This window comes from Ictalurus punctatus, chromosome 1 (assembly GCF_001660625.3).
Source record: "Ictalurus punctatus breed USDA103 chromosome 1, Coco_2.0, whole genome shotgun sequence".
Lineage (NCBI taxonomy): Eukaryota > Metazoa > Chordata > Actinopteri > Siluriformes > Ictaluridae > Ictalurus > Ictalurus punctatus.
In genome coordinates this window covers 15,599,133-15,615,245 of record NC_030416.2, presented here as the reverse complement: position 1 = coordinate 15,615,245, position 16,113 = coordinate 15,599,133, and the positions used below count along the sequence as shown (strand labels likewise).

The 16,113-nt window shown below is 39.5% G+C and overlaps 1 protein-coding gene across 6 annotated transcripts in view; it reads right to left on the bottom strand.

Annotated features, from left to right (window-relative positions):
• The window catches only part of mroh1 (maestro heat-like repeat family member 1), a 35,093-nt gene extending 20,260 nt beyond the window's left edge, over positions 1–14,833 (bottom strand). For 2 of the 6 annotated variants that reach the window (XM_017472198.3, XM_017472229.3), the window contains exons 1-15: positions 14,514–14,830; positions 13,877–13,972; positions 12,029–12,174; positions 10,585–10,716; positions 10,275–10,437; positions 9,823–9,921; positions 8,710–8,861; positions 6,539–6,679; positions 6,216–6,308; positions 5,738–5,816; positions 4,795–4,908; positions 4,455–4,528; positions 2,856–2,978; positions 2,208–2,315; positions 544–688 (exon numbers count right to left, since the gene is read on the bottom strand). In XM_017472198.3, coding sequence (XP_017327687.1) covers positions 544–688; positions 2,208–2,315; positions 2,856–2,978; positions 4,455–4,528; positions 4,795–4,908; positions 5,738–5,816; positions 6,216–6,308; positions 6,539–6,679; positions 8,710–8,861; positions 9,823–9,921; positions 10,275–10,437; positions 10,585–10,716; positions 12,029–12,174; positions 13,877–13,907 — 1,600 coding nt within the window. In that variant the 5' untranslated portion in view covers positions 13,908–13,972; positions 14,514–14,830. Of the gene's footprint in view, positions 1–543; positions 689–2,207; positions 2,316–2,855; positions 2,979–4,454; positions 4,529–4,794; positions 4,909–5,737; positions 5,817–6,215; positions 6,309–6,538; positions 6,680–8,709; positions 8,862–9,822; positions 9,922–10,274; positions 10,438–10,584; positions 10,717–12,028; positions 12,175–13,876; positions 13,973–14,328; positions 14,480–14,513 lie in introns of those variants that run through there. The other 4 variants (XR_008396758.1, XM_017472223.3, XM_017472207.3 and 1 more) reach the window with 4 other exon arrangements.
• Positions 14,834–16,113: the final 1,280 nt, after the last annotated feature.

Below are 16,113 nucleotides of genomic sequence, written 5' to 3'. Positions count from 1 at the left end.
TCAGCCACATGCAGTCACTGGATACAAAAGAATTACAATTAACATGTAAATGATCAGTAAGTTGAGAGCTCAGTTTAATCTTTGCTGCTGTGAGAAACAATTAGCCGCCCTCCCAGAACTCCAGACCTATATTCACATGATAAATACGGCTTTTGGTTTTGACTAATTAGAACCAGACAGTTCTGGCCAGCCAAACAACTGTTAATAAAAACAAAATGTCTGTAAGCGAAACATTGCTTCCAAAAAGAAGTGGAAAAAAGCAAGCAAAAAAAGGCACCTGGCCAGAGCTGTGAGTGTCTGTGGAGCCAGAGTGTGTGTTTATGTGATGGCCTGGTTTAACCGGCACAGGATAGCTTAGCCAGTGGAAAAGCCCTCTGCACTTAAAATGTCTGGAGCTGCATTCATCGATGACATCATGATTGGGTTTATGTGCATGCATTTGATGACGTGTGTGTGTGTGCGTGTGTGTGTGCGCGCGTGTGTGTGTGTGTATACATATGAAATGCACAGTTCATAATACACACTTCGATATATGGTGCTCACCTGGTTCATTGAAGTTGATGATGAAATTGGGTTCTTGGGCTGATCGCTTCTTATTGGCCAGCAGGATAAGGCTCTTGCAGAGAGGTGTGGTGGCGTTGAAGTACTGACTCGGGGTCAGGTAGCACAGCAACATCGGCCACAGAACCTATAGCACACAAACTGACTTGTCAATATAGCTTACACACAGCACAAAATCTCCTGTGCAGCAACAGTAGATTATTTTTTTCTAACTTAACTGATGGAGTACAAACATCAGATTTAAATGACAAGACAGATTACTAATCTAGAAGAAAACGTAGCACCTATCTAAGTAGGCCTATATAAAGAACCTCAAAACAAAGTCACTAAAAATAGCCCTCTCTGTCTCCACACTTTATAAAACTCTGTGTGCCAGCGTGATGACGGAGCTCTGTCATCAGTCCTCTGTTAATTTTGGGAGCTGTACAGGAAAAGAACTGACCTCTTCCAGAACAAACACACACACACACACACACTGCTATTATGGGTTGGTGCTGCTGATGCTGGTTGAAAGTACAATTTACGGTTCATGACGTTCCTTCCTTGTGGTGTCATACAGATCATTTATTTTGTGTGCTGACTAACCTTGCTACTATGCTAGTCTCGCTATAAAGAAAATTGCAATAATACAGGTTGTATTGAAATATTCAACCTTAGTTGCTATGTTCACTGTAATCTAGGGATGCACCAAACGTTCGGCAATAAGTGAAAAGACTGAGTAAATGTTACCGAACAATTACGTTTTTGATGACGCAATCAAATAGCAACCAGCGTAAAGCGAGACACGCTCACACTGTATGAACGCAGTATGGAAGCGTTTTAACATATCCGAGAGACGCAAAAATGGCCATTTGCAGACACTGTTCTGCTGAATTGGGATTGCATCTACAAAAACTTACAGCAGTACAAGTTTAATTTATCATTTAAAATCAAGACACCCTGAACAGCATGCAGAGTATGAGAAAGACACGGTGACAGCAGCAGCAGTGAAATGGAAAGTTCCTCCTCCCAGTCCCATCACACCCAGCCCATCTGTGGCTGACTTAAGTAGGCTTATGTCTAGGACGATTATTCATTTGTTGTGGGTTCATCAACTTTTTGGCACCCTTTTCGATGCACTTTTTAAATGCACTTTTTTTGTTGTAGGCACAGAGAGTACATTACATTCTTTCAGCAGTCAGTTATAGGCCTAATATAGGCTACTCAAGAGGGGGGGCTCAAAGATGGCCAAATAAAAATATCTTTATTTTATTTTAAGATATATTGTGCTTTGTTGGTATAATGTCTGCAAGAATGTTTAAAAAAAAAATGTTCAGTGTTAATATTTTTAAATTGTAGTTTTGTAATTGATTTTTTTTTTTCTTTGAAAAGAATCATTTGGCTATTTAATTTATGCAGTGGTGAAAAAAATTGTTAAAATAAACGGAAAATTTTTTTTAAACTGCGTTCGGTATTTGGCCAAGAATGATCATCTCCGTGCTTCCCTACTATAATCCTATGTGCATATTATTGGACAATAAAATCAACTTCCTCTCTTCGTGTTAACGTTCACCAGTGATGATTACTACTAAGCATATTCAGTATTACAGCCATTCCTAAACTTCTGGCCATATGTCAGTGTGTGCATTTTTGTCTGCAAGTCTCACATCAGTCAGGCGGCCCACGGTGGTGGTGAAGAGATGGAGTGTGTTATCACACATGCTTCTCAGTGCCTCATTGGTCACCTCCTCTGGATCCAAGGGACGTTGTCCCCGCTGCAATACAATCAAACATCATTAGTATTTCCACAGAATAACAATCCAGACATCAAGCAGTTTAGCACAGTCTACTGACTATTTATAAAGTAGCCTCTCTAATGGTTTCAAATAGAATGCATGAACTACAGAGAGTTTTCCATTTCATTCAATTATACTCAAGTAACACAGATAGCTAAAATACTAAAATAACATTCTCAAAACAATTGATTTAGTATTTAGGCCATTTGCATTAGGAGATTCATACAAGATGTGAGACTGTTCTCCACTACCATTCATAGCACGACATGGAAATTCTCATTATACTGTACAGATTTACTAGTATTAATATTATACATCAGGATAGTCTTATTATTTTCAATAAGTTTGGTGTCATGCTGGAAAATACTTCTGGTATTAACTGCTTGAATAACTCAGTAATCAGTGGCTCTTGAGATGTCAAAAGACATCCATTTTCTAATTTGTATCATTTACTCAACACATTCCATTCATTGTAGGAGGGTCCAAAGTGAAAACAGCGATCTTAAAAGAGCTACATACATGGTAAGTGTCAGACAGAGCGCAGTGCTGAATAATAAAGCGCACAAGTATGTCTCCCCCCTCCAGCTCCAGGTAGCCGTGGTGAGCCATTGCACTGATGACCTGCACAACGCTCTTCTTTACCTGCACGGATAAACAGATAAGTCAACCTCAAAAACATCTAGATGCTACAGTACACTGTATCTAATATGTGCAGTTTGATTTTTTTTGTTTCAAAATTTTAAATACAAAATAAATCGTTCCCCCCAAAATTATGTGCACACACATAGTGCACATCACGTAAAATGTTTTAATTTATACTTAATAGAGTATACACACCCACACTCAGAGCACTTTATTAGGAACAGCTGTACACCTCAACATTGTGTGGCAGCAGTGCAATGTGTAAAATCTTGCAGAAAGGGGTGGGGAGGGGGAGTGATCTCGGTGATTTTGAAAATGGCATGATTGTTTTTGCCAGATGGGCTGGTTTGAGTATTTCTAGAACTGTTGGTCTCCTGGGATTTTCACACACAACTGCCTCTAGAGTTTTCTCAGAATAGTGCAATAAAGAAAAAAACCTCCACTGAGTGGAAGTTCTGTAGACAGAAACGCCTTGTTCATGAGCAAGGCCAATGGAGAATTGCCAGACTGACAGAAAAAAATGGCCAGACTGACAAACTGACAGAAAGGCTACAGTAACTCCGATAACCACTCTGTACAATTGTGGTGAGTAGAAAAGCATCTCAGAATGCACAACACATCGAACCTTGAGGTGGATGGGATACTACAGCAGAAGACCATGTCGGGTTTCACTTTTGTCAGCCAAGAACAGAAAGCTAAACTGCAGTGGGCACAGGCTCACCAAAACTGGGCAGATGACGACTGGGAAAATGTAGCCTGGTCTGATGAAACTCGATTTCTGCTTAGACACACAGATGGTAGGGTCAGAATTTGGCAGCTACAGCATGAATCCATGGACTCAACCTGCCTTGTGTCAACAGTTCAGGCTGGTGGAGGTGGTGTAATGGCGTGGGGAATGCTTTCTTGGCACACTTTGGGCCTGTTAATATCAATCACGTACCAATCAAAACATGTGAATCCCTTCATGGCCACAATTTACCATCCTCTAATGGCTGCTTCCAGCATGATAATGCACCATGTCATAAAGCAAAAGTCGTCTCAAACTTGTTTCATGAACAAGTCAGAGTTATTAATTCTTATTTTATTCTAAGGAATTAAAGAAATCCTTCCCTACTTTCAACATTATGATGCTCCATGTCACAAAGCAAAAGTCGTCTCAAACTGGTTTCATGAACATGAATGAGTTCAGTGTTCTTCAGTGTCACCGCATATGAATCCAATAGAACACATTTGGGATGTGGTAGAACGGGAGATTCGCAGCATGAAAGTGCACCTGAAAAACCCGCAGGAATTGCATGATGCAATCATGTCAACATGGACCAGAATCTCAAAGGACCATTTCCAACATCTTATGCAATCCATGCCATGAAGAATTGAGGCCATTTTGAGAGCAATGGCCCTACTCAGTATTAGTTTAGTGCTCCTTATAAAGTTCTCAGTGAGTGTATATTACCCACCAATTATTGAAATGCTCACCTTATTGCTGTGGTCTGCTAGAGGCTGTCTCATACTGGCAAGAATAAGAAGCTTCTTGTTTTCCATTATGGAAGCTACAAGAAATAAATCAATATAATATAATATCTTAGTAAAGCCAATCAAAGAAAACTTAAAAAATGTTAGTGCATATTTTGCACACAGTTTCAATTTGATAGATTACTGAAATAATAATAAAAATATTTCTAATTTTCTTAACTTGAATAGGAACAACTTGGAAACATCTTCCACACATGATACATCAGATAACACTGACTTGTTGAATCAGCAGACTCTTAAATCTGTCACTTAAGTGTAATATGTGATGATGACAGAGTCTCACTTGTTGAGTTGATGAGGTGTCTGAGTACAGCCAGGGAGCCCATTCTGTTTCTCTCATTATTGTTTTCCAGCCTCTGCAGGACAAACACCATCAGTCGGTCTGGGAATGTGTTGGCTGTGTCAAAGAGAGACAAAGCAGTAAATATCACACTAGGACTAGGACTTAGTGTATTATGTATTATTATACTGTATTATGATCTGCAAAAACAACAACGTACAGAGATATTTCCTTGCTTTAAGTGTGCTTTCAAGCTAAATGACAGTGACGGTAACAACTCCTCACTCAAAAAAACCCCAAACATTTTATACAGTTAGAAAACAAGCCTAACAATTTAACATGGCAGCAAAATGATCAGTTAATTACAGTGATATGATTTTGACTTCTGTGGAGAAACATCTTAAGAAGAAGTAAGACGCCAACTTGATTTTTGGATTACACACATCTTTCAAAGATCACTTTAATAGCTAACCTTATATTAATCAAGAAAAATAACGGCCAATAAATGTGCTGCTTGTACATTTAAAATCCATTTGGCTCACATAGTATGCTTCAGATTCAAATAAATCACTAGGAATTACATAGTCACAGAAAAATCTCTATAAAAGCTCTAGGAAAGTCTTGTCAATACGGCAAACATCTACTTATGAAATGTGATTTCAGCGATGCAAGGAGCTTGAACTTAATCTCCCTTTTCCCAACCAATGGATTACTGCAGCAGTCACCTGACTGTGAACACATGCTGCACTCTCACTATTCAATACCGTTCACATTTTAGTCCCCAAAGGACTGAACAATGTTTTGTCCAAACAGTAAACTGTCCATAAGGGGAATCAACCATCTATAAAGGTAAGTGAGAAAATCACTCTCTCACAGGGTTTATCTGCAAATCCACTGACTGAGAATCAAATTGAGTTTGTTTGAAAATAGAAATAAAAAACCCTACCAAGGATAGTGAAGCATCGCAGAACTTCATTGTGGTTTTTCACAGTTGGAGGATTATTATAGTCCACAGGTGCACACACCTGAAAGAGCACATCAGGGTACAAAATTAGACAAATATTTGTTGCCAAGAACAAAATAAATTTCTTTTCTAGTTTTAAATGAGGTGGAACAGTGTGCTTGAACCTGGTATAGGTAGTCTCGTTATTTAAAATAAAAAAATAAAAAATAAATAAAAATAAAAAAAAAGTATTACAGACACGATGCTAATCTTTCTTAGCTTTGGCAGGTTTGCACATGTGAGCTGGGTGGTTGTTTAAACAAACCAAGCCCGTTCAAAACTTGTTCTGTTGCAATTGCATAATAGAGAACACTACTTGCAAAACAGTTATAGTTAGGCACAGCCCATGTGTGTCTTGCACAAGTGTGAGAGAGAGAGGTGGAGTGATAGAAAATGTAAAAGTAAAAAGAACTTCTACAACCTGTTGGTGCAGAGCAACTAGAAGGTTATCCGTCTGAGTCTCAAGCACCCTGCTGCCCATGTTTACAGAGGCCTCCAGAACCTGACAAAGGCTCTAAACCATACACACGCCACAAAATATGTACACAAAAATCACACATACTTGCATCATAAAGGTTACATTATTTAATATTTGAATAGTTTTACTTATTATTCACCAATGATGCAGTGAAAGAAATACATCAAAAGTAAAACCTGCCAAGATTGTAAATAAAGTGCTGAAACAATGTTAGTGTACTGGAGCTTCAGTGAGTCAGGACACAGTAAAGTCATGAAGAGCTGCACCTTGCTGATGATGTAGTGTTCAGGGTTTTTCTTGTACAAGCCAAGTATTGCAGGAAAGAGTTTGGGAAGTTGCTCCTCCAACTTGTCATGGGCCATCAAGTGACTCATCAACCCCAGAGCCTCAGCTACAGTCAGACGCAACTGCAAGGTAAGCGTGCACGCACACACACACACACACATTCTTACTATCCTTGTGAGGACCTTCCATTGAGCCAATTACACCATACACCTGAACCTAAGCCCAATCTTAACCTCAGTAACCGAAAAGAGCCTTTTTGGCTCTTTAAGCTTCACCCCCCCACCCCCTTATTTTCTCCCCAATTTGGTCACCTGCCAATTTCCACCCACCAGCCAGCTCTCCCCTATCATATGACAGCTACAGTATTAACTGGGGTGAAAGTGTGCTTTCTCCACAACACGTGAAGCCAGCCAACCTCGTCTTTTCTAACTGCTGCTCATGCTCATGTCACATGGCTGCATAACACACTAGGAGGAAAGCACAATCCACGCTCTTCTGCATACATGATGGGCACATAGATGCCTGCGATTTACTAGTGTCACTGTGACTGAACGGGGAGAGAAAGTCATCCCATCCACCAAGAAAACACGGCCAATTGTGCTCCCTTTGTCTCGCACCCACAGACATTGCTGGGATTTGAACTCTTGATCTACTAACGATAGAACAAGCACTTTTTCTCAGGAGCCGCTCATTTAAATTATTTACAATTAAAATTGCAGTTTTTATTTAAAGAAAAAGAACATTTTCCTCATGGGAAACTAGTCTCACTCGCCACATTTCGCCACAAGTTCAAATTATCAAATCATATTATATTTCTATCCTTGATATAAAAACAACATGAATTCTTACAAATTCTCTGAAACAAATGATCTTATTGAAACACTGCAGTGTTTATGGAGCTGAATGTGCTTTCATACTTAAGACAGTATTATGGTTAATTAATTAATTACATAGTTTACACTCACTGAGCCTCCCTTTGCTCTCAAAACAGCTTCAATTCTTCTTGGCACGGATTCCACAAGATAGTGCTAGTTGGAAACAGTCCACTGAGAATCTGGTCCATGTTGACATGAGTGCCTTACACAATTCCTGCAGATTTTTCAGATGCATTGTGCATATTTCCCGTTCTACCACATCCCAAAAAGAGTTCTACTGGATTCAGATGCAATGACTGGGAAGGCCAGTGAAGAACACTGAACTCATTGTCATGTTCATGAAACCAGTTTGAGACGACTTTTGCTTTGTGACAGGGTGCATTATCCTGCTGTTAGTAGCCATTAGAAGATGGTAAATTGTGATCATGAAGGGATTCACATGGTCAGCAACAATACTCAAAAAGGCTGTGGCATGCAAGCAATTATTGATTGGTATTACAGGCCCAAAGTGTGCCAAGAAAACATTCCAAACACCATTACACCACCTCCACCAGCCTGGACTGTTGGCATAAGGCAGGTTGGGTCCATGGATTCATGTTTTTGGCACCAAACAGCATGACCCTACCATCTGAGTGTCTCAGCAGAAATCGAGATTAATCAGACCAAGCTGCATTTTTTCACTTATTGTTTCATCTGTTCAGTTTTGGGGAGCCTGTGCCCACTGCGGCCTCAGCTTTCTGTTCTTGGCTGACAGAAGTAGAACCCGATGCTGTCTTCTGCTGTTGTAGCCCATCTGCCTCAAGGTTCGATGTGTTGTGCATTCTGAGATGCTTTTCTGCTCACCACACTTGTACAGAGTGGTTATCTGAGGTGCTGACGTCTTTCTGTCATCTCAAACCAGTCTGACCATTCTCCACTGATCTCCCTCATCAACAAGGCGTTTATATCCACAGAACTGCTGCTCACTGGATGTTTTTTCCTTTATCGCACCATTCAGAGTAAACTCTAGAGACTGTTGTGTGTGAAAATCCCAGGAGATCAGCAGTTATACAAATACTCAAACTAGACCGTCTGGCAGCAACAATCATTGCACAGTCAAAATCACAGAGCTGATGTTTTTTCCCCCATTCTGATGGTTGATGTGATTTTTACTGACTAAAAATAAGATTTACATCAGTCTTCCTCTTAAGTCACTAACTTCTTCTCAAACAGTCTCTCTTTGACTGGCTAACTGAGTTAGCTCTAATTGGTTTCTCGCTCTGTCTAATTTACTGTACCTTTGTGTCTCTGCTTTGTAGCCAGTTGTTGAAGAGGATGTCATAGGCGGCGTAGATTTCACTGGAGAATGTGTCCTTGCGTACTGTGGGGTCTGGTGCTTTGTCCAAGTTGGCCAGGTACTCCAGAATGCTCTCACTGAAGCGTGAAAGAGCTAAGGGCAACAAGGACACGATGTTAGCAGCACAATGGCTTTTTCAGCAGCTAAAGCAAAGCCGGGGGTGTGTGAAAAAAAAAACACCAAAAAGATGCCTTGCAGGAGATATACATGTAACTTTACAAGGTCTGTCAATCTTTTGACGCTAAATGCTGGAAAACTTCAAAAGAGAAGTGAGAAGCAGGTTGTTGCAGGTTAGAGAGAAATGATCATATAATCCAAGATAAAATGTGCCTATAAAATTAGCCTAATAGTAAAACATCAGGGTAGAGAGTCCAAGACGTTGTGTAATTCACTTCTAATACAAATATATAAATACCAGCAATAACAAGCCTCTAACTGAAAATTACATTTTTTTAAAAATATGTAAATATACAATTACACAAAATACATTTGCAATAACACATTCACCATAAATTCTTAACGTAACATGTGGCCTCACTGTGATCTTATTTATCCTAACACACTCAATCAGTGGTACTCGATTGCATCCACAAACTAATCTTAACTTCAAGCATACTGCCAAATATTCTAATCATTAACTAAGATGTTAGGTCAAGTTAAAGGTAAACAGTATTAACAGTAACTTATTTTAAATATTTTTGTCTGGGTTTGTGCGGGTTCCCTCTGGGTTATCAAGTTTTCCCATAAATATTACCGGTAGTTGGACTGGCAAATCTAAATTGCTCCTGTGTGTGAATGTGTGTGCATGCTGCCCTGCAACAAACTGGTGTCCCATCTAGAGTATATTCCTGCCTCACACCAAGTGCAGAGGCACCATGACTCTGAGCAGGATAAAGCAGTTACAGAAGATGAATGAATGAATACTGTTATATATAAAAAGGAGTTCTTCCTTTTTTTTGCATCCATCTACTCTTCATCTTAATACTGGGGACGGCTTCTTTCCCCGTATCTAATCTTTAAAATAAATCTGCCCTCAGGTTAATTGTAGGCTTACCAGTGGAGAAGACCCACTTCATGCTGTCTTGCTTGGCGAGTCCTAACATAGGCAACATGGTACCCAGGATAGCGCTGAGGAACGGCACCATGCCATAAACTGCAAGTAGACACAAGTCACTCAGAAAATATTTGTGACTTTACAGGAGGAAAGTGACAGTGAAGGCAAATAAAGGTCAAGTAAAATGGGTGAACCAATCTAACATACTATGGTATGATAAACACGAGGTTAAGATAGGAACTGAAACAAAGCAATCAGCCGAAAGGGGTGGTAAACATTATATCTAACATTCAAGGCCTTCTGGAAAGAATGTGCAAATCTGTCAAATAACACAAATCCATCACAGCAGACGTGTTTGAGTGCTTCGTATGGAGTTACATTGCGAACAGACATAGTTTAAACAGGTGCAAACAACCATGTTTCTCTTAATGTATACAGGGTAAAATATGTACCATTGGAGTCTGAGAGACTGGCTAATGTTTGGACCACGAAGTAATGAGGTAGAACCCCTGGCTGGAACTTGCCGAGGATGTCCTCCATGATTTCATTGATATACTTGTTCCCTACTGCAACCAAAATATTACTAGCCGTCTGCTGCCAGTCAGGGACTACTTCCTGTACAGAAGAAACAAAGCTGAGATACTACAAAGGAGGTCAAAAAAAAATTCCAAAAATTATTCTGAAGGTTCAAAATAGGGCTATATTATGGGTTAATCCTTATTCTTCTTATTTCTTTTTTTTTTTTAAATGATGAACTATTACCCTAGACCTGGTCATCTCATCTGAGGCCAGTGAAATGGTGGTCTTTATTTTAGGGTAACTGATGTCCTCGATCTTGCTTTTTACCACCAGCTCTATGGTCTGCAGAACCACCACTCTGTGAACTGCCACCAGCTAAACAAGAGATACACAGGTCATGTTAAGCTTCTAGCAAACTGATCGAGAGAAATTAGATCAACCAAAGCTAAAAATAAGCACATAAATAAGATTTATGCAAACGAGTAAGGTTCAATAAAGCACATAAAAAAAGATCCCATTTGTTAAATTGTGGATGGAGGAAATGTTAAAGCTTTTACATCTGGAAAAAATATGCTTCCTTTTATTAAACAAACTGAACCAGTTCAATAAGATTTGGTTTCCCTTCTCTACTATCTTGATGTGTAGGTTGAGTAACTGTGTGGCGTTGACCACCCCATTAATGTGACATGATTTGAGTCCCTGGGGAAGGGAGGGTGGAATGGGAATAGTTGCTCTGTTTTGTCTTTATTGTACTTTGTTTTGTTTTCCCCATTTCCTCCGGTCTCTTTTTGCATCTCTTAATAATCTGGTAAGAGAGCTATGTACCAATGACTGTTAGATTACTGGATTCCTCAATAAAAAGATTTAAACACAAAAAAGATCCATGCCATGGACATTTCAAAACTTAATCACAACAGAAAAAGATTTGTCTACATCATGCAGCCCTTATTATCTGCATACTGTCAGGATACTTGGGTCAGAATTTACCAGAAGCTTTCACCTTAAAATCCCTTATCTCCAGGAAATTCTGTATATCATTTAATGCATTTAAGCATTCTGCTAAATCTTTAATAAACAACACATAGAGGTAAGAAGCCTAAATATTTGGTCACCCATCTAGCCATCAAAAACAATACTATGTTAAGTTCTTTCAGCCTTGCTTTTATATGTACCGCAGATGCACTGATTCGAACACAAAAGCCATCACATTTAACTTTAAGGTTTCCCCCCATCAATAAAAACAGCACATATTGCGGTATAATGTGACACGGATAATCAGAGAGATCACATGCTGAGTCACATTAGTGTGGGAAGGAAATGACAGAGTCGTTGTAAACGCTCAGTGCAAGACTGTCAGCTTTCTGTAGGAAGGTATTTTAAACAGTCCTTGAGGACCTTTAATCAGTGCACATTTCTAAGTAAAAAAATAAAGTCTCTCAATCACAGATCATCTGGTTGGCTAGTAGAAATGTACATTTTTGGATGGCAGGTGCTTATTTAAGACTCAAATACCACTGTGTGTTTCCAGTTGCAAACACTGACAAGAACATATTACATAAAATATACATGATACTGCCAATGAGAGATGTCAGATTTAATGCAAACTGTCCTTCCTTTGGAGGTGTTCTTAACAAAAACTGTCAAGTTTCAGGCGCACACAAAGTCAACATCAGCATCACTGCCTGACCTTGGAGTGTTTAAGCAGGTAGTCCTGGCACATGGACAGCACTTTATCCGGCTGCTGGTTCCCCAGCGTAAGGATGGACTTCCGAACCTGCTCCTGTACACCCACATCCTTATCATTAGCTGCATCCAGCAGAGCCAGGGTCACCTCTGATTGCATACACATGTACATACACACAAACACACACACACAAAATTGTCAGTTTTCTGGAAAGAAACTCTAATGGGTTGATCATCCTAATAGATTTCCCATGAGATCCCTTGTTATTAACAATATGACCTAATTCTTGAGAGCCCAAAATACTCAAGTCTATTCCAGTTACCATCATGCACACACCAAGGCTACTCACTATCTAGTTTGTTTGTTCCTGATATAAAATTAGGTTTAGAAAAAATTTCAAAAAACATTAATAAATCCAGAATGTCACAAGCTGTCATGAAGAAATGGATCTGACTAGTGTGCTTAGGGGGGAAAAAGCATTGCTTTTTACTGCCTTAGATCATAGTGTCAATGGACAGTTCCTGTTCAAGTTTCATGACAATAAGGCATGTGACCATCAGCCAACTGGCAACATGCTTTATTATTGAAACAAAATGTAGTTAGTGCTTCTTTAAAAGCTCTGCAAACTAACACTTCCCAAGAAAACATTTCCTCATACTCCCTCCACCAACAGGCAGCATTAACTAATGCGGGTGTTCAATCACACTAGGTGGATTACAGTGATTACGGCACAGGCCAACAGTGCTACTGAGAGAACATGCTGTTTAATCCAAAATAAAGAATGTGGAGGCACAAATTATGGCATTTCTAAGTAAAAACATACTGAACCTCTAATATTTGCCCATATTTAGTCCCGAGTACATATATACAGGCATGTGAAAAAATAAGTACACCCCATGAAAACCGTTGGCTTTTTTGACATATTTGGACAGGCAAACATTTGATCGCCTTTGAAACCGTGCCTATTAATAAAGTTGATACACTATCAAATGACACATAAAACTGACATTTAGTAGCCATTTTCACAATTTAAATGAACAAAAAACCAGATCAGTCACATGGAAAAAGTAAGTACACCTCTACATTTATCACACCTTCAAATCTATAAATTAGAGTCAGGTGTTCAAGATTGTGTGCCAGTGTGCTCATATCTAGTGTCTGGTTTTCCCTTTGTTATTGAGGTGTGTGGTGTCATCATGCCAAGATCTAAAGAGTTCTCTAAGGCCTTCGGAATAAAAGGTTGTGGATGCCTAGGACTCTGGCAAAGGATTCAAAAAGATCTCCAAATTATCTGAAATAAATCATTCACTGTAAGGAAAATCATCTACAAGTGGCACAGATTTCAAACGACTGCCAATTAGTCCAAGACTAGCCGTCCCAGCAAATTCAGCCCAAGAGCAAACCGTCTAATGCAAAAAAATAAATAAATCTAAAAAAAACCCCGAAATTTAATCACAGGATCTACTAGCAAGTCTTGTAACTGTTGGACAAATGCAATACTGCAATACAGAAACACATATAACATATTAAACATTAGTTTCATGTCAGAATTCTGCTTTAATCGATCCTTATAAACCTCACATCTATAAGATAATATGCAAAGATTGGCAAATAGACCAGTGTCTATTTCCGATGGCCATCTTTATACAAGTTATGCCAAGGGTGGGTTAAAGAAGCAGTTTTCATAACACCCCTGCCAATGCTGGCCTCGCATCAGTTTGGGTAAAATAAATAAATAAAAATATTTCCTCTGTTCATGGTTTTCTAGTCCTGTTTGAACATGTGACATATCGAGATAAAGGTGAAATAAAAGTGATGCATGGTGAAAATATGAGCTCAGAGTGTACTTACGCTCCACATCGCTCTCCTCGATGATCCCCATGGCGATGCAGTGGAGATCATCTAGCTATACATCTGTGATTCCTGCTGGCCTTTAGACACACATCACTAATGGAGAAACACACAAACAAACAAACACACACACTTGTCTTACTATGCTTGTGAGGACCTTCCACTGACATACCTTTTCGATTAAGAAGTTATTAATATTATAATACTGTGACATTTTGTTTTAATAAAAGCTTTTTTGCTACTGTTAAAAAGCCCAATCTTTCCACGAGTTCAAAGCTGTCAGACATGGTGGAGAAATGAGGTGCGAAGATATAAAAACCCAAACACACCGCCAAATAAAGATGACGGCTTTACACCGACTATCTAACTGTGTATACATTCCTCCTCTAGTCTTCCCTCTTTACCCAGGACGTGGCATATTTTACAGGAGTATAAAACACAACTGAACAGACCTACATGCAGTCCCAAGCTGCCTTGTCAGTTAGCCAGCTAGCTCACTGCTCACTTCCTCCTCAGTCGATATAAACTTGATCAAGGCTAGCTAGCAAGCGTGCTAATTCACGTTAGCCTACTGACAAGCGGGGTTTTAAACTACAAATTACAACGAACCACTGTAATGCGGTAGACTCTACACTACCTTTGTTTTTCTACGCAATTGCCTTGTTCGCTTGGTGAAAACACAGTCAGGCAGATCCTAAATCCAGAGCATAAAGCAGAGCTGGATAAATCCTCGGACTGACGCAGATCCCGTGAGTCTGAGTCACTAATACAATTAACCAAACCGTCAAAGTTAAAAGCCAACAGTACTCTTAGGCTACATGATATGTCGTGTCACCGCGCTGCATGTAAACACCGATGATCATGTGCTTCCTATGTCCCATGCAGCATACTAACGTACTAATTAGTATGAGTGTACGGGTGGACCTCTGCTACTGCTCTACAGGACTCTGTAGTGCGCTAGTGTGTACAGGTTAACGTCCTCCCAGGGCAGGTGGGCGTGTCCGAGCGCGCGGAACAGCAAATCACCAGACAGGAAGAAAGGAAGCATTTTTAATGGGGAAAAAAACCCAATTTGTTTTTCATTTTTTTATAGGGAAAAACCCTATATAAGGTGATTCAAGAATACCTAAAATCAAGCCAGAATTAATTACTATAAAAATTAATTAATATAAAATCAAGCCATTCCAGTCAAGGGGGTGTTTCAGCTACCCGTGAAATATCTCCTCAACTCCTCTAGGTACAATTGGCACACTGTTCATACTCTGCATTGTGTTGAAGCAGGTTTTAAAATTTAATAGGCTAGTTAATAAAATATAAAAGACATTTTTGTGAACCATATTTTTGACTTTTGACCTTTGACGCAACGTAATTAAATAGCCGCTGAAACTTTGCCCGCAATGTTACTTATGTCACATCAACTAGCTCAATAGTTTTTGTCGTGGCTTGTAGCAATTGACAGATTTATGGGGGGCGGAGAGGGGGGTGATAAAAGTGGAAAAGGTGACAAATAGGGATGATGGCGATGATGGCGATGATGCCGGCTTAAATTGTGAGGGAGAAATCTGAAAATGATATTCAAGACGAGCAAGAAAAGGACTGTTCAAATGAAGGACCAGTATCGGCTAGCAACGTGTCTGTTGATGGTGTTTCATCAGTGGATTTGAGTCAAAGATCCTGCTGATTGCTGATGGACCATAGTGACCCAAACTGATAAAGTACCAGAGCCATTAATTTGGAGATTATCAATGATCTTTCAGCTTCTGCACTACACCTACCTGGCTTGAATATTTCAGATCAGTGGATGCTGCTTTTTCAACTTTTTGTAACTTTTTTGTCGAAAAGGCATTTAGTCAAATATTTCAAGGCTTCGGAAATTGCCATAAAACTAGTGCATCACTGAGACAGCACAATGTCAGTCATGTTCATAAGGAAGCAATGGAGGCATGGACTGAGTTCAAGTTGAGAGAAACAGCTTGATCTGGGTTTTTTTTTTTTTGTTTTTAAAGGTGGACAAAGGACATTCAAAGGCGGTTTAGGGAAACAAGGAATACATGTGCATGGTCATTGAATCACTTCACTATAATGCTTGCCAAACAGTTGGTCAGTGTGGTCACAGAGAAAATGACCAGACCACCAACAGAGGTCACTTTTGACCTCTGTTGGAAAATTCAACAAAACTATTCAAAAGAAATTTACATCTGGGCCTGCAAATGCCAAATATTTCCACCATGATATTC